The sequence below is a fragment of the Anabas testudineus genome, chromosome 2 (assembly GCF_900324465.2).
Source record: "Anabas testudineus chromosome 2, fAnaTes1.2, whole genome shotgun sequence".
NCBI classification, from domain to species: Eukaryota; Metazoa; Chordata; class Actinopteri; order Anabantiformes; family Anabantidae; genus Anabas; species Anabas testudineus.
Window position 1 is genome coordinate 32,536,934 of NC_046611.1, and position 22,211 is coordinate 32,559,144.

The window sequence follows — 22,211 nt, forward strand, 5'->3', positions numbered from 1 at the left end:
GAAATACAAATACAAGGTACTTTTTTGATTTTCTTTCTGCCTTTCTTCTGCTAAATCTTAACGACATTCTTGCAAGACACGTCCCTTAACAGTGACAAATGAATCGTAACACATAGATTTACTATACATTACATCTTTTTAAGCTTAAATTTAAACTAGAATTATATATTTATAAAATGCTATAATTCATAAACACGTATTAGTTTGCATTGTGAGCTTCACATAAAACATTATTCAGCAGCATTTACAACTGGCATCTATAAATCAGATTTCCTGGTAAGGGCAATGTGTTTATGTTTTAAGCAATGATAATTAAAGCTGACTCATGACTCATTTGTGAAGTTGTGAAAAGGTGAAGAGGGATTCCCATTTCAGAAGAATTTCCAATAACATGGTCACAGTAAAACAGTGGTAAAATCAAACTGAGAGTCCATATCCTCATGTTGTGTACTGCAATTATCTATGCTATATTAAAGTATTTAAACAGATTAATGGGGAAATTACTCCTGGCAGTGGTGATAAATGACCCACTGGTGTTTTTCTTCTCAAGTTTGGCCCTCCAGAAGTGGCATCACCTCAAACAGCGGTCCGTTTTTTTGGTCTAGATGACAGCAAATATAGAACTGGAACAGAATAACAAACCTTCTGCCCTCTGAAGTCATTTCTTCTCAGCCTGTATTCTTCCTATCACTCTCTGTGAAAATCTAGTCTGCTTTTCTTACATGGCTGTCTAGCATGTACAGTTTCTACTGAACAGAAGTAATTTGCCCAAAGATTAAGTTAAATTACAACCATTTAATATGAAAAAAGTTTGCAAAATTAATGTAATTACCTGGAACTTTGTGTAGTATTACAACATTATTTCAACTAATTTACTTTGCCAAAAAGAGCAACTTGCATGGGGAATGGGAAGCAGAGCCTTTAGCTACCAAGCCCCTCTCCTGTGGAACCAGCTCCCAGTTCAGGTTCTGGAGGCAGACACCCTCTCCACATTTAAGACTAGACTTAAAACTTTCCTTTTTTATAAAGCTTATAGTTAAAGATGGATCAGGTGACTCTGAGCCATCTCTTAATTATGCTGCTATAGGTTAGTCTGCTGGGGGAACTCTACTGATAAACTGAGCTCCTCTCCTCTCTCCTCTCTCCTATATCAATGCAAATGCCACCATTGCATGTCATTAACTTTGTGTCTTCTCTCTCCTGTAGTTGTGTTTCCTCCTCTCTGTCTCCCTCTCTCTGTACTTTTCTGCAGGTATCCTCGGCCTGGAGCTGTACATCTCCAGAACCCAGTTGACCTGCCCAATGTTCTTGCTGCTTGTTGTTTTCTTTATTGCCTGCTGTTCTTTTCTCTCCTCTTTCTACTCACCCCAACCAGTCGAGGCAGATGGCCGCCCACTATGAGCCTGGTTCTGCTGGAGGTTTCTTCCTCTAAAGGGAGTTTTTCCTCTCCACTGTTGCCTAAAGCTTGCTCAAATTGGGTTATTAGGTTTTCCATATCATTTTTTGTATAATTATACTCTGTAAGGTCTTAAACCTTACGCCTTGAGATTGTGAATTGGAGCTATACAAATAAAACTGAATTGAATTGAATTGAGCTTTTATAGAGCAAGCACTAGGCATCAGTGGAGAGGAAAAACTCTCTTTAATGGAAGAAACCTCCAGCAGACCCAGGCTCAGGGTGGGTGGCAATCTGCCTCAACTAGTTGGGGTGAGTGGAAAGCGGAGAAAGAAAAGAACAGCAGGTGACAACAAACAACAACAAGCAGAAAAAACACTGGGCAGGTTTGTAGGGCCAGTAACTGCACTCTGGAATGCTCTAAGGCTGAGGATACTTGCAGAAAAGATTAGCAACAGAGAGGAGGAAGCACAACTACAGGAGAGAGAAAGCATAAAGTTAATGACATGCAATGGTCAGTCTAGAACTGTGAGACAGGCTGCTCCTAATTTTAGCAATATTCCTCAGGTGGAAGAAGGCAGTTCTAGAGATTTCTTTTATGTATGAGGTAAAGGAGATATCCTGGTCAAAGATAACTCAGAGATTCCTCACAGTAGTACTTGAGGCTGATGCTATGCAAATGCGGGGCGACATGTAGGTCAGTTTTTTGAGCAGTTGTCTGTTAACCCCAGGGTCAGTGGTTCAACTCCCAGTTCCCCCTGGCTACATGTTGAGGTGTCCTTGGACAAGACACCAAAACCCCACAGTAGCACTGTCATCTACTGCAGCTGTCCAAACAACAATTTCCCCAAGCAGTCAATAAAGTATGTCATTATAACAATAATTTAAAACTCTTTGAGATCATGTTTTTATAAGTTAGTTTGTGCCAATATTCTGTGTTTCTGTGTATTCTACCATGTCTCTAGAAGACATTGTGATTTGCAGTGAGAGTAGAGAGCAGGTAGAGGAACAGCTGAAGAGGTGGAGGTTTGCTCTGGAAAGAAGAGGCATGAAGGTCAGTCGTAGTAAGACAGAATACATGTGTCTGAATGAGAGGGATCAAGGTAGAAGCGTTAGGTTACAGGGGGCGGAGGTGAAGAAGGTGCAGGAGTTTAAGTACTTGGGGTCAACAGTTCAGTGTGATGGGGAGTGTGGAAAAGAGGTGAAGAGGCGAGTGCAGGCAGGTTGGAGCGGGTGGAGGAAAGTGTCAGGAGTGTTGTGTGACAAAAGAGTGTCAGCAAGACTCAAAGGAAAGGTGTACAAGACAGTGGTGAGACCAGCTCTGCTCTATGGGTTAGAGACGGTAGCAGTGAGACAGAGACAAGAGGCTGAGATGGAGGTAGCAGAGATGAAGATGTTGAGGTTCTCCTTAGGAGTGACCAGGTTAGACAGAATAAGGAACGAGCACATCAGAGGGACGGCTCACGTTGCCTGTGTTAGCGACAAAGTCAGAGAGGCCAGACTGAGATGGTTCGGACATGTTCAGAGGAGGGATAGTGAGTATATTGGTAGAAGGATGTTGGAGATTGAGCTGCCAGGCAGGAGGACAAGAGAAGTGTATAACAGGTTCTGTACAAGCCTCTTTACATTTATTTGCATGTTTTTACACTGTGTAATTTGTGTTTACAATTTGTAAAGTTTTCTGTCATGTTTACATGTGTACGGTAGTTTTCACCTCCATCTTCTTTTTTTCTATTGTCATGTCACAGGAGGAGGACTTTCAGGAGATGGTGAACACAGCCTTGATAATGGAGACTCAATATGGCCATCTTTTTGACAAGGTCATAGTGAACGATGACCTCTCAGCAGCCTTTAGCGAACTGCAGTTGACACTAAAGAAAGTGGAGACTGAAGCTCACTGGGTTCCAGTCAGCTGGATTCACTCCTGAATCAAAAAGTAGAAGTAGGAAAGGTTTTTGACAAAAATATGCAGGTTTTTCTTTTAGTTATATTGTGGCTGGTTTTAGGTGTGGATTACAAGACTGCTTCTGTGTTGCCACACATTGGTGCACAGAACTAAAAATATGCTTTTGTCTGGTTTGATTTAAACCTCAGCTATAACCTGGATGTGAGGCTCTAGATCTGACCAGGTCTGACAGGATCAAGGCTTAGGGCATCTTTCCAGAGTATGTGCTTGAGCATTGATCTGAGTCACTAGACTATGGCCACAAGTTGAAAGTCCAAACCAGAATGTGGAAGGAGTCGGAACTATTGCAGTGCCAGCAATCCTGCCAGCACATGTGAGACCCCTGTCAACCAGGACTACTTTTAAGTGTATAGTGTGTTTATGATAGATAATAAGAAACCAAAGAGATTGACAGAGATTGATAAAATGTTTTGGTGGACAACTTAAATGCACTGTTACTCACAACAAAATATTGTGAAATACACTCTGAAGAAAGGTCAATAAGTGTAATTATATTTAAGAGAAATTAATATATTTTCTCATATCTTTACAAGTTTTGTATATCTTCTATCTGTGTACCTATAGTAACTTTTTGGGAACCATTATCTTATCTAGCGACCTCTATTTTTTCAGTAGATGCTTTCCTTTAGTCTCTCATTCTCTCTTGTGCTTTGATTTTATTGCCCTGGTATTCTACAACAATTAATATTATTTTATTGTGAAAGGAAGTATTTTAAAGGTATTTGTATTTTGTTATATTTCATTAAGTAGCATTTTCAAAGACCACCATTTTTATGAAGGTGCCCAGCACAACATCATTGCCATTGAGGTTTCCCCTTGGTTGTCTGCTTGAAAAAAATTATTGTGTTCTATTAGAATTAGAATTTTACTTACATAAAAAAAATACTTAGCTGGGCTGCCAGGATTTTAACACAAAAATGCTATGGAGTTGAGAATTACTTATTACAATAAGTTGCTGATTTGAGTGATGTATTCACAGTGTAACTCACTTATTTTCTACTCAGGACCTTTATTTTTTAAGTTTCTATAGAGATATTTTTAACTTTTAGGACAAGAATCTGCTGTTAAATTATCATTAATATTTATATTTGATACATTTCCAAGATGATTACATTAATCCAATGTCCATTTACATTGAATATTAAATGACTATATTAGCATAGCCTGGGACCTCCCTGCTCAGATATATGCCAGCTAACACATTTGTTTTGTAAAGATATGCATTATTTTGTAAGCTTGGGGTGCTCGCCCCTGCTTTTTTTATTTTCCTACTATTTCCAGTGTCTGTTCTAGCCTAAATATCTCTAGCTTTATACATACCATACCATACGTAAGTACAGTATCAAGCTTTTTATGTAACTCATAGAAGAAAGCAAGTAAGCACCCCACAGTCAAACTGAATACAATTTTTTAAACATACTTGAAAAATCTACTACTGTAGGAATTCTCTTCACATGCACTAGCTTTATGGTTTAAAGTTTAATTTCCCAAATTCTCTGTGTTTGTCTGTGTTTATTTTCTACCGCTGACTATGATAATGATTTGTTTGATTTCTGTCCATTTTTAAAAAGGGTAATATGTGAGTATCTTTCTACTCTGTATAAATACATATTTACAACAAAGGGCTTGAACACTTCCTGTCCTGTTCTACTAAGCTTCTCCATGTCTTTATTCTTATTAGTAAAGTGGGTTACGATTCTACATGTTATTTGTTGACCTCTTCATATCTCACTCGGCACAGTGTCCATGAAATATTTTAAATTTTTGTGAATATTTTTCGAATTTTTTTGAATATTTCTTGATTTGTTGCTGTAAATGAAATGCTACTTAGATCCAAGGTGTATGCATTTACATTATACTTGATAACATCTAAGTTTGTATTAAAGGATATTGGACTTGTGCCATACATATCGATCAGATTATAGTATCTCTCTATCAGAAAAATACTAGTACTAGTATGTTCTAGCTGCTCCACAGAAGTAGTCATGCTAAAGTCATACTATTAAATTTGATGTTGACTATGTTTGTGTTCATTGCTTGACAATGCAATACATTTACATTTACATTTACATTTACATTTAGTCATTTAGCAGACGCTTTTATCCAAAGCGACTTACAAGTGAGGAACAAGGCAAGCAAACAAAATCTAAGTCAAGGAGAAACAACATCAAAGCAAAGTGCTATCAAAAAAGTGTTTCTGTTTCAAGAGATGTGAGAATGAAAGGGTAGAAAAGTTTTTTTTTGTTTGTTTTTTTTTTTAAGTGCAAAGGAAGATGAGGAAGAGTTCTGTTTTCAGCAGTTTTTTAAAGTTCAATACTATTAATGAAATCATGAATTGAATCAATGAATGTCAAGTTCTGTTTGTCTTACTGCTGATGGAGGGGTCAGAACACCTTAAAAATCTTGGATAAATAAACCATGTAAAAAAATGTTAATATAACACTGTAGATAAAAAATGGAAATTACTGCAGTTGCACCACTCCACACAAATCTATTGATTTCTTCTCCTGCCCTTATTAGTCTCTTCAGTGAAGCTTTGAATGTTTAAGTCGTATGCTTTATTGCACTTTTGAACTCTATAAATTGACCAACCTTTACACCAAAACTAATTTTTGCAGTATTTTGAAATGGAACATGCAAATGAACATTATTGGATGGAAACACATTTTTAGGATTTACCTTTGAATATAGGTGGAGTAAATAAACCCCAGTGTCCTGCTAAAGCTGTGTACCAATTTGCTAACTCAGATGTAACTTGAGCATATGGATGAATTGGGGTAGTAAAAAGGGTCCCTCAGTGTCCAAGTAGCAACCCACTGGGGAATTTGAACATCTCCACTTGATGAAGTTAAAAAACAATCCCATCAGTCCAAAACAGATTCAAGATTCAAAAAACTTTATTAACCCAAGAGGCAACATGTTTTGCCTTAATTCAGACAGAAGAACCACAACCAGAAAAGATCTAAGCCAACACAAATACAAAATAAGATCAATACAAAAAAAGTCAATATATACACAGAATATGTAAAGATGGATGACAATAGGTCAATAATAATAGTGTGAAATGACAACAAATATGTAAGTTAACTTGTGTCAACCTGCAAGTTTTTTTATTTCTCTTCCAGCAGTGCCGGCCAGATGATATTAAATGCACTGGAGAAATCAAAAAACATGATCCTCACGAAGGTCCTGGGCTTGTCCAGGTGGGTATAGGTGTGATGGAGCCGATGAATGATGGCATCATCCACTCCAAGTTGGGGTAGGTAGGCAAACTGGAGGGGGTGAAGTGAGGGCTTGACCAGAGATTGTAGGGACTCCATGTCAGCCTTTTTAAAACCCTTCATAATACGTGAGGATGGAGCCACTGGTCTGTAGTCATTGAGACTGTAGACACTGAGACATGGCTTCTTTTTACGGGGACAAAGCACAACTTTTTCCACCCAAGAGGAACTTTCCAGATGTAGGCTAAGATTGAAAATATGTTGGAGAACACCACATAGCTGTAGCGCACAGGAGCACAGGTTTTCAGTACCCTTGAACTAATTCCATCTGGCCCTGTAGCATTTGTGGAGTGAAGCCTGTTCAGCTTTCTCCTCTCTCACCTCATCTGATGAGAAAGACATTGTGTGGGTGGTGGCTAAGTCATGTGGGGGAGGGACAGAGGAACCTGTAGTTAAGCTGAAATGCAGGGGGTTCTAAGGCTCAACCTGGAATCTATTGATGCTGGACTTGCAGCCAGTGATGATCCTCATGCCCTTCCAGACCTCCCTGGTGTTGTTTTGCTTAAGGCTTTGTTTGGGCTTCCTCCTGTAAGCCTCCTTCCCCTTCCTGACAGATAGCAATCTCTGGACTCTCTTCGCTGCCTCCCCTCCTATTCAGTGATGCAGTCTGTTAGTCTATCAGTGTCCTGACTATGAGGCTCACACAAAGTCTTCCAGTCTGTAAAGTCAGTCTGTAAGTCAAAGCATCCTGCAGGACAACAGTGGCCTCCTCTGTCCATCTTATTATGGTTTTAATGGTGGCAGGCTACCTCTGAACCAAAGGTGTGTACTGTGGGAGGACATATACCAGGTTGTGATCTGACTTGCCCAGAGGGGGGAGGGCAGTGGTTACCTTAGGTGACATTTCCTTCAATTTTCCTCCTTTCCATACTGCTCACTTTAATGGCTGTGTGAAGCACGAAGGCAGATGAAGTGATGTGGAGAGAAATGTGCCACAGATAGTCAGAAAGAGTTAACAACATTCACTCACACACATTAAGAGCTAGGCATAGTATCGATGGCCCCGCCCTTCTAATTACCATAAGAAAGTAACGGGAGACTCAGTGGCTACCATCTTTATATACAGGAACATGAGCAAAGGCAGGGTGAGTGAGTGAGTAGGTAAGTGAGCAAAGTTTTCCCTTTCCACAAGCCATCAAGCTAAGTTGTCTATGTTTAACCTCAGTCTATTAAACTGCTAAATCACAGCTTAGGCCTCAATGATTAACAGTAAGTAAGAGTCTGCACTGCAGCTGTTTTGCCATTTAAGGGAAAACTTAAACAGTGACATACTATAGACAGTGTGAATTGACTTCAGTTCTTTTTTTTTAACTAAGATTCTCATAAAGTGAAGTAATTTGTTGCTAAGTAGATTGTTCTTTAAAGCAGCTTTTACAGTAAACACTGAAAGGTCTGCAAAATTGCACTCCACAGCTACAGCCAGCCTGGCATTAGAAATATTAGAGATGATGGTATTATATGTACAGTTAGGGTTGGAGTGTGTTGCAAGCATCAAACCCACATTTAGCAACTGCTTATACACTGCCAGTCCAAAAAAAAAGTCACACACTCTAATATTTTGTTGGACCGCCTTTAGCTTTAATTATTTCATGCATTTGCTGTGGCATCATTTAGATAAGCTTTTGAAATGTCACAACAGTTATTCCTGTCCAGAGTTGCATTAATCTTTTGTCGATATCTTGTTTTGAACAGCTGCGTAAAGTCTTCTCCAGCACATTCGAAAGATTCTCGATGGGGTTAAAGTCTGGACTCTGTGGTCGTCAATCCATGCTGTGTCATACTCCCTGAACCACTCTTTCACAATTTGTGGCATATGAATCCTGTCATTGTCATCTTAGATACCACCCATACCACCAGGAAAGAAAAAATCCATTGATGCAATAACCTGGTCATTCAGTATATTCAGGTAGTCAGTTGACATAATTCTTTGGGCACATAACATTGATGAACCTTGACCTATTTAACAGCAGCAATTCTAGATCAGATAGCACTGCCCCCCCAGTTCTGTGTGGTGGGCACTAGGTATGATGGGTGCATCATTTAATCTGCCTCTCTTCTTTCTTTTTTTTTTTAGTATGGCCAACGTATTTACAAAATGCAATGACATTGTTCAGTAAAAACACTAAAAATCTTTTCTTGTACTTTTGTCAGATAAATAAAGATTCAATCAAATAAACAAATCAAATTTTAGTTCTTATTTAATTAAAGGTTCTGGACATTGTGGACATTCTGGACATTGCGTTGCAGTTTTTGCTTCTGGTTGTGTTTGTATTGTAGTCTGTGGTCAACATGTCATGAGATCTAAGAATCTAAGAAATGCTTACCTGGAAAATTAACCTGCAAAATAGTCTAGGGTTATTTTTTCTACATCTTGTACTTTCACCCATTACTTTGTCTGTATAACTGATTCTGATGACAGAGAGTTTCAGCCACTGTCAGCTACACTATTATGCCCCTGGTTAACTAAAGGTAAACCTGATAACACCTGCAAAAATGGCATAAGCTGATCTACAAAGGGTGCGGACCGCATCTTTGACATAAGCAAAATAGCACATGTTGTGGATTTTGCCACGTCTACTCGGCCAAGTTCCTTTTGACAGTGCACTTTCTCTTGTCCTAGCAGCTGTTAGAAAACACAGTGTCTCACAGAAAATTAAATCACTAGAGAGTGCCTACACTGCTTCTTTACACAATGACATCATGAATAACTAGAGAAAACTAAAACTGGAATGAAATAAATTAATTGGGAGGAAAACTCAATTTTAGGTAGAATGACTGCGCCAGATGTGGCAAATTCTTAACCAACCATTTAAAAAACAACAAGAAAAGGAAAACTATACATTTAATAACTAACAAAAATAGAAACATTACTCACAACCCCCAAGAAATTAATAATAATTAAAAAAAAGGATTTTTTATCAAAACAGATAGACCCACCTATTTTAGCCATAGAATCTTTCCTAAATAAATTGGAATTACCAAAATTAGATGACAAACAGACTTCAACTCTGGAGTTATTACTCTTTTTGGCTGAACTTCATGCAGCCCTATAGCAGATGCCAAATAAAAAAACCCTGGGATGGATGGTTTCCCCTGAATTTTGAACTTAAATCCATATTTAAGGGAAAATAAACAAAAACACCCCCATGGAATTGCAGTTCTAAATGGATCTCACTCACTCAAACATTTGCCCACACTTTTGTTACAAACTTAAAAACAGAACACAAGTATAATGAACAAAAAAAGGATTTTATTTTAACCCGGTCTCAAAACAGAGGACACAGGAAACCAACTAGGTGGGATAATTAAATGAACATGACACACAGATTAAATGTGACAACTAAAAGAGAGCCGAAACACGGTGGAGAACAAAGTAAGAAACAAAGTATGAACAAACAAAGTGGCAACATAAACCACTGCACTGACGCAGGTAAAATACAAATTAACCCACTAACCAAAATACAAAGTAACAACAAAAATCACTGCTCTAATGTAGACAAAATACAAACTAATTCACTTATCAGAAATACAAAGTAACAACCAAAAATCAATGCAAAAGACAGGCAAACAACTCACAAGTAAAGTAAGGCAGGGTCCAGGGTGCAACAAAGTGGTAAGTCTGTGTAACAATCCATGAGATTCATTGTGCAAACAATCAAGGTACAACAATCTGGCGACAAACAGGTAACACAGGTAAAACTGATCCATAATAAATATGGCGCCGGGGAGTGGAGAGTGAGGTGGTCTAAATATGGGCATCAGAAGGTGGCCGGAGAGCAGAGCCACAGGAGTGAGATGAGGTGAGAACTGGAAGGAGACAGACAAAACCAACTGAACCCGGATGAGGCAGGAATCGTAACAACTATACAGGTGACTCAGCCTATAGGCAGCTGCATGCACTCTGGTCATGTACATGCACACATATGTACCTTTGAATACAGCACAAGGTATGTGTGTGTTTAAGTGCTTTGTACTGCACGGGGGTAAATTTGAGCATGCGTTACAGAATGGGCGTATCGATGTGTATGAGTGAAGAGCCAGCACCATCAGGCCTGCTTTTCTGGCGAGGGCAGACAGGGTAGTTGCTGTCTGGTCATCTGTGATGCCCTGGGCTTCACTGCGATGCCCACTGGGGCCGGTGGGCCTCACAGGAGGGTCAGGAGGGGTGGCAGCTTAACAGCAGTCCACCAGAACGACTGTAAATGCAGTTGGCGGCTTGCTCTAAGTCGAGTCTAATGTGTGTATGTGTGGATCCTGGGCGGTCCCCCCTATGTGGTGGGTCCTCTGACCCCCTGGCCCTAGGGGTGTGGGCCATTAATAATTAATATCATTAATAATGTTATTGGTTGTTTTTGTTATGATGATTGTGTATTTATTACTATATTTTATTTTGTTGTTGTTGTACTCACTTTAGCTAGGTGTTTGTCTCCTCCTTGTCCGTCTCTGTCTCCCCCTTTTGCCCTTTTCTCTCTCTGTCCCCTCTCCCACCTGTTCGATCCCTAAGCCAGTGATATTGATCTTATACAGGTAACTAGCTGACATTGGCAGCCCTCTCAGCTCGTTACCTGTATAAAAGAGACCTGTCCACAGAAGCAATCAATCAATCCAGATTCCAAACTCTTCACCATGGCCAAGAACAAAGAGCTTTCCAAGGATGTCAGGGACAAGATTGTGGACCTACACAAGGCTGGAATGGGCTACAAGACCATCGCCAAGCAGCTGGGTGAGAAGGTGACAACAGTTGGTGCAATTATTCGCAAATGGAAGAAACATAAATTAACTGCCAATCTCCCTCGGTCTGAAACTCCATGCAAGATCTCACCTCGTGGAGTTTCAATGATAATGAGAACGGTGAGGAATCAGCCCAGAACTACTCGGGAGGAACTTGTCAATGATCTCAAGGCAGCTGGGACCATAGTCACCAAAAAAAACAGTTGGTAACACACTACGCCGTGAAGGACTGAAATCCTGCTGTGCCTGCAAGGTCCCCCTGCTCAAGAAAGCCCATCTACAGGCCCGTTTGAAGTTTGCCACTGAACATCTGACTGATTCAGAGGAAGACTGGGTGAAAGTGTTGTGGTCAGATGAGACCAAAATCGAGCTCTTTGGCATCAACTCAACTCGCCGTGTTTGGAGGAGGAGGAATGCTGCCTACGACTCCAAAAACACCGTCCCCACCGTCAAATATGGAGGTGGAAACATTATGCTTTGGGGGTGTTTTTCTGCCAAGGGGACAGGACAATTGCACCTGCAAAGGGAGGATGGATGGGGCCATGTACCGTCAAATCTTGGGTGAGAACCTCCTTCCCTCAGTCAGGGCATTGAAAATGGGTCGTGGTTGGGTATTCCAGCATGACAATGATCCAAAACACACGGCCAAGGCAACAAAGGATCGGCTCAATATGAAACATATTAGGGTCATGGAGTGGTCTAGTCAGTCTCCAGACCTTACTCCCATAGAAAATCTATGGAGGGAGCTGAAGGTTCGAGTTGCCAAACATCAGCCAAAAAACATTAATGACTTGGAGAGGATCTGCAAAGAGGAGTGGGCCAAAATCCCCCCTGAGATGTGTGCAAACCTTGTGGCCAACTACAAGAAACGGCTGACCTCTGTGATTGCCAACAAAGGTTTTGCCACCAAGTACTAAAGCACGTTTTTCAAAGGGATCAAATACTTATTTCCTTCGTGGAAATGCAAATTAATTTATAACTCTTTTTGAAACGCATTTTTCTGGATTTTTTTTGTCATTGTTGTGTCTCACTGTTCAAATAAACCTACCATTGAAATTATAGACTGATCATTTCTTTGTTAGTGGGCAAACTTACAAAATCAGCTGGGGTTCAAATAATTTTTTCCCTCACTGTATATGCATACTGGAGCATATAAAAATAAATACAGGTCACCCATCAAGAGGAGTAAACTACACCCTAATTACACCTGGATAAAAACACATACTCCACTTGAAAAAGCAAAACTGTCCAATACTCACATGTTGCATACTAGGCTGCCAGACAGGACACAGTTTAAAAAAACAAGAAAACAGTGTCTCTGACTCTGCAACTCTGCAAGCACTTTTTCAGAGAGAGAACTTCAGTGTACAGTGTGGCAGAATTATTTGCCAGGAAGGTGACGATTCTGGAAGTACGGTTAGGGAACAGGTGAGTGCAGAGCCGAGGAGTTTGGCCAGGTGAGAAAGAGTGTGAGTCTGTTTGAGCTAACGCTAATGTTAGTTTCAATTATATAATCATCTACAGGTGTACTGAAATCTGTACCCTATCATTAAGACTACGCCCAGCCATGCTAGAGAGGAAGCTTATTTTGTCTACATGTATTCACAATCTGACCATAGAAAAATTGAGCTTCCTTCTGGATCAGCTTGCTCTTCACTGGTTGAGTTCATGTCTGCATTTCTCCTGAGGCTGCACAAATCCACCTATTGAGCTTGCTATCCCTTTTGCGTTTCCTCACTCTTGAACAAAACCCTGAGATAATTCAATTCCTTCACTTGGGGCAGCAACTCAGTCCTAACCTAAAATGAGCAAACCACACCAGAGAACCATGGCCTCAGACTGAGAGGTACTGACAGATTGCTTGGCCTTCCTTGAGGCCAACGTCAAGTCTGTCTCTATAGTCTCCTCAAACTCTGCCACCACCAGTGCAACAGCCTTGGCCAGTCTATATCGGATGCTTCAGGAAACCTATGGGCCAACCATGCCTGAAATCTTTCTAAAATCTTGCAGCCTCTTTCACCAGGTTACCACCATGACAGGGACCTATGACTAAAATATAGAGAAGCTACATCTACACTGGAGACCGCTCACCTTTTAAATCCCAAACTGGGAGTGATTTGTGAAATTTGCTACCTTTTATGCCAGCTTAAATAGGTCAACAATGACTCCCTCATGCTTGTATTGCACTTTCTCTACAGGGACAGCATGGCAACAAAATAACCACCTGAGGCAGCAAAAACACTGGGCAGGTTGGTTGGGTCAGCAACAACAGCTGTACTGGAAATGTGCAGCTGAGGGGATTCCTGCAGATAGGTACAGAGAGAGGGAGACAGAGAGGAAGAAGTACTACTATGGTAGAGAGAAGAAACAAAGTTAATGACATGCAATGGTGGCATAAATTGATGTGATAATCCTGCTTTGAACAAACAATGTAAATATAAATGGTCTGCACTTATATAGCGCTTTTCTACCTAATTGGTACTCAAAGTGCTTTACACTGCGTCTCATTCACACACACACACAAGCACACACACATTCACACACCGATGGCAGAGCTGCAATGCAGCTGACCTGACTCACCAGGGGAACCTTGGGGTTCAGTATCTTGCCCAAGGACACCTTGGCATTTGACATGGCAGCCAGGAATCGAACCACCGATCCTATGATTGGTAGACAACTGCTTTACCTATTGAACCACAGCCACCCTCTGAAAGTCTGACTGTAGCCCTTGAATGATTTAAGATAACCAATTAGCATTTTCCACTTTGTTCACCTTTCTGACATCCTCTCTGACATCCTTTGGTAAGTGAGCTGCTATGTGAACAAAGCCAAGTAATGGCTTTCCCAGCTCAGACATGATCATGTGATGAACACTATCAGTCACTAAATCATTTACCTATGCTCACTGTAAGAGTGTAACAGTCCCTTACACATTAGAAATCTGAGGCTTAATAGTAAGTAGCAATAGTAAGTCAAACATTTATTTCAGATTTGTAGGATTAATGTTGTCCTTGTTACACCAAAACAAAGTCATGAATCATTTTTGCTCTTTTGATGTATTTATTTTCATGTCCATTAATATGTTCATTAAATTAACCTTTTTTAGTAGATGAGCACTATTAAATAAATCAGTTTATTTAATAGTGCGTGTTACCTTGAGTTGTTTTTCTCTGTTACAGGACATATGGAATCAGGGGATCAAGAATGAAAAGTTAATGGGGAATGCCCTTTGTTCCTCCGTGGCCTGGCAATACCTTTTTCCCCGGTTGAGAATGAGTGGAAATCATAACAGCACTTTCAGCCTGTAGCTGCAGCACAGTTAGTCATTAATTTTAAGCAGATTATCTAAACTCTTGTGTGTCTGAAAATGAAACAAGCAGTAAATGTCTCCATCTTAGTGCTGAAATGTTACGCACATGGAGGTACAGTAGGGTACAGGGCCAAGGTAGCACATAAACATTAGTTGTAAGTGTGAGTGAGTGTTCGATATTACCTGATCTCGGTTCTCGTTCTTTTAACAGTTTGTCAGTTTGTGAGTTGAGTCATGGAAACTGGACTCCCTTTTGTTAGGTTGAAACGTTTTGCTACTCATCCAAGTAGCTTCTTCAGTCTGAAGACAGTTAGTTAGAGGCCACAAATATATGCTCCAGGTTTGGTTTCACTCAAACCCTTGGCCTCAATAGGCTCGTTAGGCGAAACAAAGGATGGGGAGGATGTGAAGGATGTAATAGTCACACCTCTGCCCAACTTCTCTTAAAACCTAAAATTGGTCAGTGGTTAAATGTGTCCAACCTGTTGCAAGTATGAATTGGGCCTGCTCTTTTTGGGGATAGATGAAAGGGCAGCATGATAAATAGAAGAGCTTGTGTCTAAGTCCTCCACCTCTGTTGAGTGAGGGGGTGTTGATTTGCACATGCAAGGCTTCCCCCACCCCCCTCTCAAACTATTTGTCCTCTTTATCCAATATTTGAACCTCATAGTCCTCAAACGAGTGTCCTTTGTCCTTAAGATAGTGGAAGGTACACAGCTGATTCAGGTTCTGAGGTGTTAATCCTCCTGTGCTGTGCCATTCTCCTGTGTTTGGTTTCTCCAATGTACAGCTCAGAGCATTCTTCGCTGCACTGGGCTGCATACACTCTATTGCTCATTTTGTGTTTTGGAGTCTGGTCTTTGGGGTGGATGAGTTTCTGTCTAAGTGTGTTGGTGGGTTTGAAATAGGTATGCTGTGTTTTCTGAAAATCATTTTCAGCTTCTCTGAAACCCCAGCCATGTAAGGAATGACTTGAAGTTTTTGTGTTGGACCTGGGAGTCCGACTGTTCCCTTGTTCTTTTATTGGAACAGGATGCTGCCTTGTTGAAGGTCCACTTGGGGTATCCACAGGTCTTGAGAGCTGTCTTCAGATACCTGTCTTCCTTCTTTTTGGCTTCTGCGGAAGTGGGAATGTTTTTTGCTCTATGGTTCAGGGTCCCGATGACTCCTGTTTTGTGTTGTAGTGGGTGATGTGAGTCACCCACCATTTCAGGCTGAAGAAGCTACTTGGATGAGTAGCGAAACATTTCAACCTAACAAAAGGAAATCCAGTTGCCATTACTCAACTTTTAGATAACTTCACCTGGACGACTGAGAATCTTCACCAACAGTTTGTATTATTCTGCTGAATGCAATTTCAATGAACAAATTACATGCCAATTTAAAGTAAGTAGAACAGTGTTTGTCTTCTAATTATTCAACACTTAAATGGAATGTATCAGATCATATCATCCAACTGTGGTATGAGTGCCCAGCAGGCACAGCAGCCTCGCTGACCCTGTGTAAAAACTGTAAGTGAAATACAAGGAGACCCTGGTCATTGGGTCACTGGTCATTTATACAAAGCCACATAAGGTACATCCATATATAAGCAACTACACCAAAGGAAGTGGGCCCAGCATATCCAAGATACCTAACCCAGTGTGGTTGTGTAGGCCCTTTCAGAGAGCTTACAACACAGAAATTGAAGCACTCTTTTGTAAATGTATTTTATGGTATTAAGATGCTGTGTATGCATTAGAAAATCATACTGTGTTGCATGTTGGGGGATGAGGTCACCAAATTGTGAGCTGGCGTTCCACCAATTTAGATGAATCTTGTGTAGCCTAGAAAGACAGTTTAATATTATATATAAAAGCCCTCCGTAATGCTAAAACTACTATTATTCATTATTGATAGAGGCAAATAAGAACAACCCCAGGCTTCTTTTTAGCACTTTAGCCAGGCTAAAGTGATACCAGTCATACCTTTGTTGAGCTTAGTGTTGTCATGGGTTAATGCAGCATAGCCTTTTCTTTTATTTTCTCTTCTTTTCTCTCAACTGTTGCCCTCCTCTCATTTCATGTGCTGTTCCTCCCTCTGCCTGGTCTCTTCCTGTGTGTTCCCGTGCATGTTCATTCCACCTCATCATCCCTCATAACCTACACCTGATTGTCTCTGCCCCTCTCTTCCTCTTAAGCTGGCTCAACTTTCCATCCCCTTGTGAATCTGTTGCTATTCTGCAGAACTTTGCCTTTCTTCATAGCAGTGCTTTGACTTAGAGTAGTTTAGTGTTTCAGCTAAGGATAATCATTTGTGTTTTTTCCTAGTTTTATACTTTATACTTTTTGTTTAATAAAGAACCTCCTCCTTGTTCCAACCTGGGACAACCAAAACCGCACTCCAGCTGGTAATTAAGATGGAGCCTCTCTCTGAGTCTATTCATGCTGAAGCTATTAACAACAGACCCTTGCCTATGATCACACACCGGAACCAGCCTGATCAATAAACTACCTGTGATCCTAGGTAACCCATGGCTGTGCAGACATCAGCCTCACATTGACTTGGGGTGGCACCCTCAATGGTAATTTTCACATTTAATGTCGGCCCCCAGTGGAGTCACTGGGAGCAACACCTCCTCAGAGACATCCTTGCATTGATTCTGTTTGAGTTGTGTACCATGATTTAAGAGAGGTGTTTAATAAACCCAGAGACACAGCCCTTCCACACAGACCCTAAGGCTATGCCATAGACCTTCTCCCTGGCACCATCCTGCCCAGAGAACATCTGTTTTCTCTGTTACCCCCAGACAGATTGGCCATGGGTAAATTGACAAAAGACGCAACTCTGGACGGGCTTGTTGGGCCCTGTTCTTGTTGTAGTCAGACTTCTTTCAAAAAGTCTAATCTTCTCTCTTTCTTTAAAATACGTGAAAAAGTAGTTTCAAAGTAATTATGTGAACACATGCAAGAATAACCTGTATGTGTATTTCCAATCGGGATTTAGATATCATAGTCCAGAAACAGCACTGGTTAGGTCCACTAACGATCTTCTCTTGGCTTAGTGCTGCATTCGACACTGTAGATCACAACATTTCATTACACAGATTGGTACATGTCATTGGAATTAAAGGAACAGCACTAAGCTGGTTTAAATTTTATCCATCAGACTCCAGTTTGGGCATGTTGATGAGTCTTCCATGCACACAAAAGTTAGTTTTACACGTTGGAGTTTCACATGGTTCTGTGCATGGACTGATTCTTTTTACTCTATATATGACCTCCTTAGGCAAAGATTATGAGGAAACTATTTACATTTCCACTGCTATGCAGATGACACCCAGCTATATATATTTATTCACTATTAATGAAGTGTTCCCATAAATTAAAAAAAAGCCTCCAGTTAATCCAAAATGCTGCAGCCAGTCAGAGTTCTGACTGGAATTAGCAAGAGAGACCATATTTCTCCCACATTAGCTTCTCTCCATTGGCTCCCTGTACAATCCAGGATAGAATTTAAAAAACTTAACCTCACATTTAGCACTTAATAAACAAGCATCATCATATCTTAAAGCCCGTATAGTATAGTATTTTCCCAGCAGAACACTATCTAGAGTGTAGGACTACTTGTGATTTATAGAGTTCCAAATGCAGAATGTGAGGCAGATTCTTTAGTTTCTCTCCTGTGGAACCAGCTCCTAGTTCAGTTTTGGGGGGGCAGACACCCTCTTAACATTTAAGACTAGGCCTAAAACTTTCCTTTTTTAAAAAGCCTATAGTTAGTGCTGGTTCAGGTGACTCTGAACCATCTCTTACTTATGCTGCTATCAGTTAGTCTGGTCGGGAACCTCTCACAATAAACTCAGCTCCTCCCCTCTCTCCACTTATATGCCACTATTGCATGACATTAACTTTGTGTCTTCTTTCTCCTGTAGTTGTGTATTCTCCTTCTGTCTCCTTCTCCCTGTACTTTTCTGCAGGTATCCCTGGCCTCTGAGCTGTATAATTCCAGAGTGCAGTTGCGAGCCCTACCTTACCAATCTGCCCAGTGTTTTTGCTGCTTCTTGTTCTTTTGTTGCCTGCTTTTCTTTTATCTCTCCTCTTTCCACTCAACCCAACCAATTAAGGCAGATGGCCGCCCACCCTGAGCCTGATTCTACTGGAGGTTTCTTCTGTTAAAAGGAGTTTTTCCTTTCCACTTGCTTAAGTGGGATTGTTGGGTTTTTTACAGTATATATTTCTGTATTGCAGTATTTTGTTCTGCAAGGTCTATTTTTGTTGTTCTTTGGTGCCATATAAATAAAATTGAATTGTTTGGATTTTATAAAGTTGCCTAAATTGTTGATGTTTTATGGATGAGGGAAGAGATGAAGAAAGGGATGAAAAAGAAGAAGAGTTCTCAGCAGTCATCCACAGGTCATAGGTGTTCATGGTGGGAAGTGGTCATGCAGCAACCCAGGAAGCAATTAAGGCCTAAGGAAAAATGGGAAATGCCCATAGTCTAAAGTCTGAATGGGAATGTCTCTTGGAGAGGTTATAAAGCAAAAGTCAAATTGTATTAGAGCTACACTGTAAGTGTTAGTGAGTAAAGGATAGGCACAGGTGGATGGCCTCAGACTGCACTTTCAGAATAATAATTACACTGGAGAGCTGAAGCAAAAGGAGGCAGATGAGCTATCAGCTGAAGGAAAAGAAAAGAAAGAGAGGCAAGATCTGTGTTTAATTGTGTCTGAATAACATTGAATTTTACCCAGGTGTAATATAGTATACTCCCTTTTATTGGGATCACCAATCACCAACACTTTAAGAAATGTGCTCCACATTGATCCATTTGGTTTGTTTCATATCCAATATGATTTTCTTTTCAGTAGAAATCAGTCTGGGTTCTTACATAGGTTAGAGACACTTATCTAGTAGACAAGACGAGGTGGGAGAACACATGAATACATGAACTGTACAAATACATATTTTACTTTTGCCCTATAAATCACATTTACTACTTCTGTACGACTCTTGCAACAGTTGCCTTCAGATGTTTTTTCATGGCTCTGCTATTGTCAGCCTCTTCTCAAATGAGAATAACAGGGAGGTCAGAGAACTGATCCAGGTATTTCTAGACTGGTGTCTACAAAAATCACCTTCAGATCAACACAGGTAGGGGCAAAGCGGTAGTGGTGGATTTCTGCAGGCGCAGACACCCCTCTCTAAAACCAGTGAACATCCAAGTTATGGACATTGTGAGAATAATACCTAGTTCATCTCAACTGCAAACACTGCTGCACTTTCCAGAAAGGGCCAGAGGAGGTTCTATCTCATAAGGACACTCCTATAGACCTTCTTCAACACAGCAATGGCATTAGTCATTTTTAATGGTCTTCTGAGGCAGGAGCAGATAGAAAGAGGCTTGACAAACTGGTTAAACAAGCCAGCTCTTGTCTTAGTGACTTTTTCCACCCTGCACTGTGAATGTTTACATGTTAAGTTCAATAAAAACATGACAACATATAATGTTTGTGTACTATTATTTTCAGCAGACTGTGTTTTTGTATTGTTGTGAGTTAGATCAAGATTGGAGCACATTTTATGACCAATTCATGCAAAACTCTATGTAACCTCAAAGGATTCACATACTTTTGCTTGACACTGTATAGTAATATTGCAAGGTTGTCCTAACATGACAATATTGTGTAACTGACTGTCATTTGTCCACTTCACTAAGACAAGAATCTTGCCACTGTGGTACAGGTTAGTGCAGGTAAGTGTTATTGAATTCAATCCATTCAAACTGGAACTGCTATCATAGTTAATAAAAAGGTGAACAGAGCAGAGGAGAATTGACATCAAAGATCCATGCTATGACAAGATAAACATTTTGTGTGGGGACAGGTTCTAATGAGATCCAACATAAATTAAGAGGCAAATAATACAACACACTAATACAGTAGGTAATTAAGAAAACTGCTGGGAAATGAGACAGGGGAATTTTTGCTCTGATGGGACAATCTAGCAATACATGTGTACCCAAAGCTAAATAACATGTTGGCATCTGATTACTTAGATGGACAGTAGGTGAGTGTGGGTAAAGAAAACTAAGTGAGAGTGAAACTGACTGAGAATGTACAGAGTGAAAGGGACCTTAAGGAAGGAAAGCTATCAAAATTAACAGCTCGAATGCCTAAGGTCTGCCAGGCTGTACTTTCTGCAAAAGGTGTCTTTTTTTTTTTGGTGCAGGCAAAGTTTGAACAATTATCTCCATCTAAATCATTATTTCTAACTCTGACAATGTCAGCATGTCCTGTTCTTTTGCTATATTTTCTATTCTAATTCTAATTTCGTGTGTGTTTCCTTGGAAAACAAGAAAATTTTTAAGTGATCCCAAATTTTGTATCTGTGCCTGTGAGCTTACAAAAAGAGGAAAAGCTAGAATACATGGTGGAGCAATATCTTGTCCATTGTAAGACACACATACTAGTTAGGGTTAGGGTTATCTATTATCCTATTTCTTGTCCTCTTAAGGGTCATGGGAGTGCTGGAGCCAATTCCAGCTGTCATGAGGCAAGAGGCGGGGTACACCCTAGACAGGTCACTAGTCTATCACAATGCTGACATACACAGACAGACAAACATCCAGATAGTATTTACAGTGCACTTTTTCTACATTTTGTTATGTTACATCCTTATTCCAAAATGGATTAAATTCATTATTTTCCTCATAATTCTACAAAAATACCCCATAATGTCAAAATAAAATAGGATTGTAATCTTTGCAAATGTATTAAAAATAAAAAATAAAAAAAATCATACGTAAGTATTCACAGTCTTAGCTCAATACTTTGTTGAAGCACCTTTAGCATCAATTACAGCCTCAAGTGTTTTTGGGAATGATAGCTTGGCACACCTATTTTTTAGGCAGTTTCTTCCATTCTTCTATGCAGTACCTCTCAAGCTTCCTCAGGTTGGACAGGGAACAACGGTGTATAACCATTTTTAGATCTCTCCAGCGATGTTTAATGGGGTTCAAGTCTGGTCCCTGTCTTGACAACTCAAGGACATTCACAGAGTTGAGTTCTGTCCGGCCTGATTGGTGGAGTGCTGCACATATGGTTGTTCTTCTGGAAACATATGAAAAAATAAGGCTTAAGATACTGAGCCTTTCTTGACTGCTATAAGATTTATTAACTCTGAACTGAGTCAACTAATTTGTTGTCTAAACAGAGAATATCAGGGGTTTTCACTGCCCAGTGTTTGTCTGCAGGACAGTGCCAGCAGTGAGAGAGGAAATAGGCTCTCAAATATTCTCTAAAAATAATTACTATCATGCTTGTTGAATATTTAGAGTCTCTGACCTTGCAGTCACGCTTTACATTTATTTTTCTAATTTAAATTTTAAAAGTCGATTGTAAGACTCTAAGGCCTAGGCAAGTAAAGAGGAACAGCAAAAAAGTACTGTGTCATCGGCATAAAATGATGCAAGGCATTTGAGAGGATGTCACATAGATTATTAATATAAATAGAGAACAAAATTGGTCCTTAGAACAAGCCCTGCAGC

At 40.2% G+C, this 22,211-nt stretch overlaps 1 protein-coding gene across 2 annotated transcripts in view; it reads left to right on the forward strand.

The window, feature by feature from the left end:
- mpp7a (membrane protein, palmitoylated 7a (MAGUK p55 subfamily member 7)) overlaps window positions 1–5,274 on the forward strand; it is a 117,631-nt gene extending 112,357 nt beyond the window's left edge. For both annotated transcript variants that reach the window (XM_026364451.1, XM_026364452.1), the window contains exon 17: window positions 3,145–5,274. In XM_026364451.1, the coding sequence (XP_026220236.1) occupies window positions 3,145–3,324 (180 nt within the window). In that variant the 3' untranslated portion in view covers window positions 3,325–5,274. The remainder of the gene's footprint in view (window positions 1–3,144) is intronic.
- The last annotated feature ends 16,937 nt before the right edge of the window (window positions 5,275–22,211 follow it).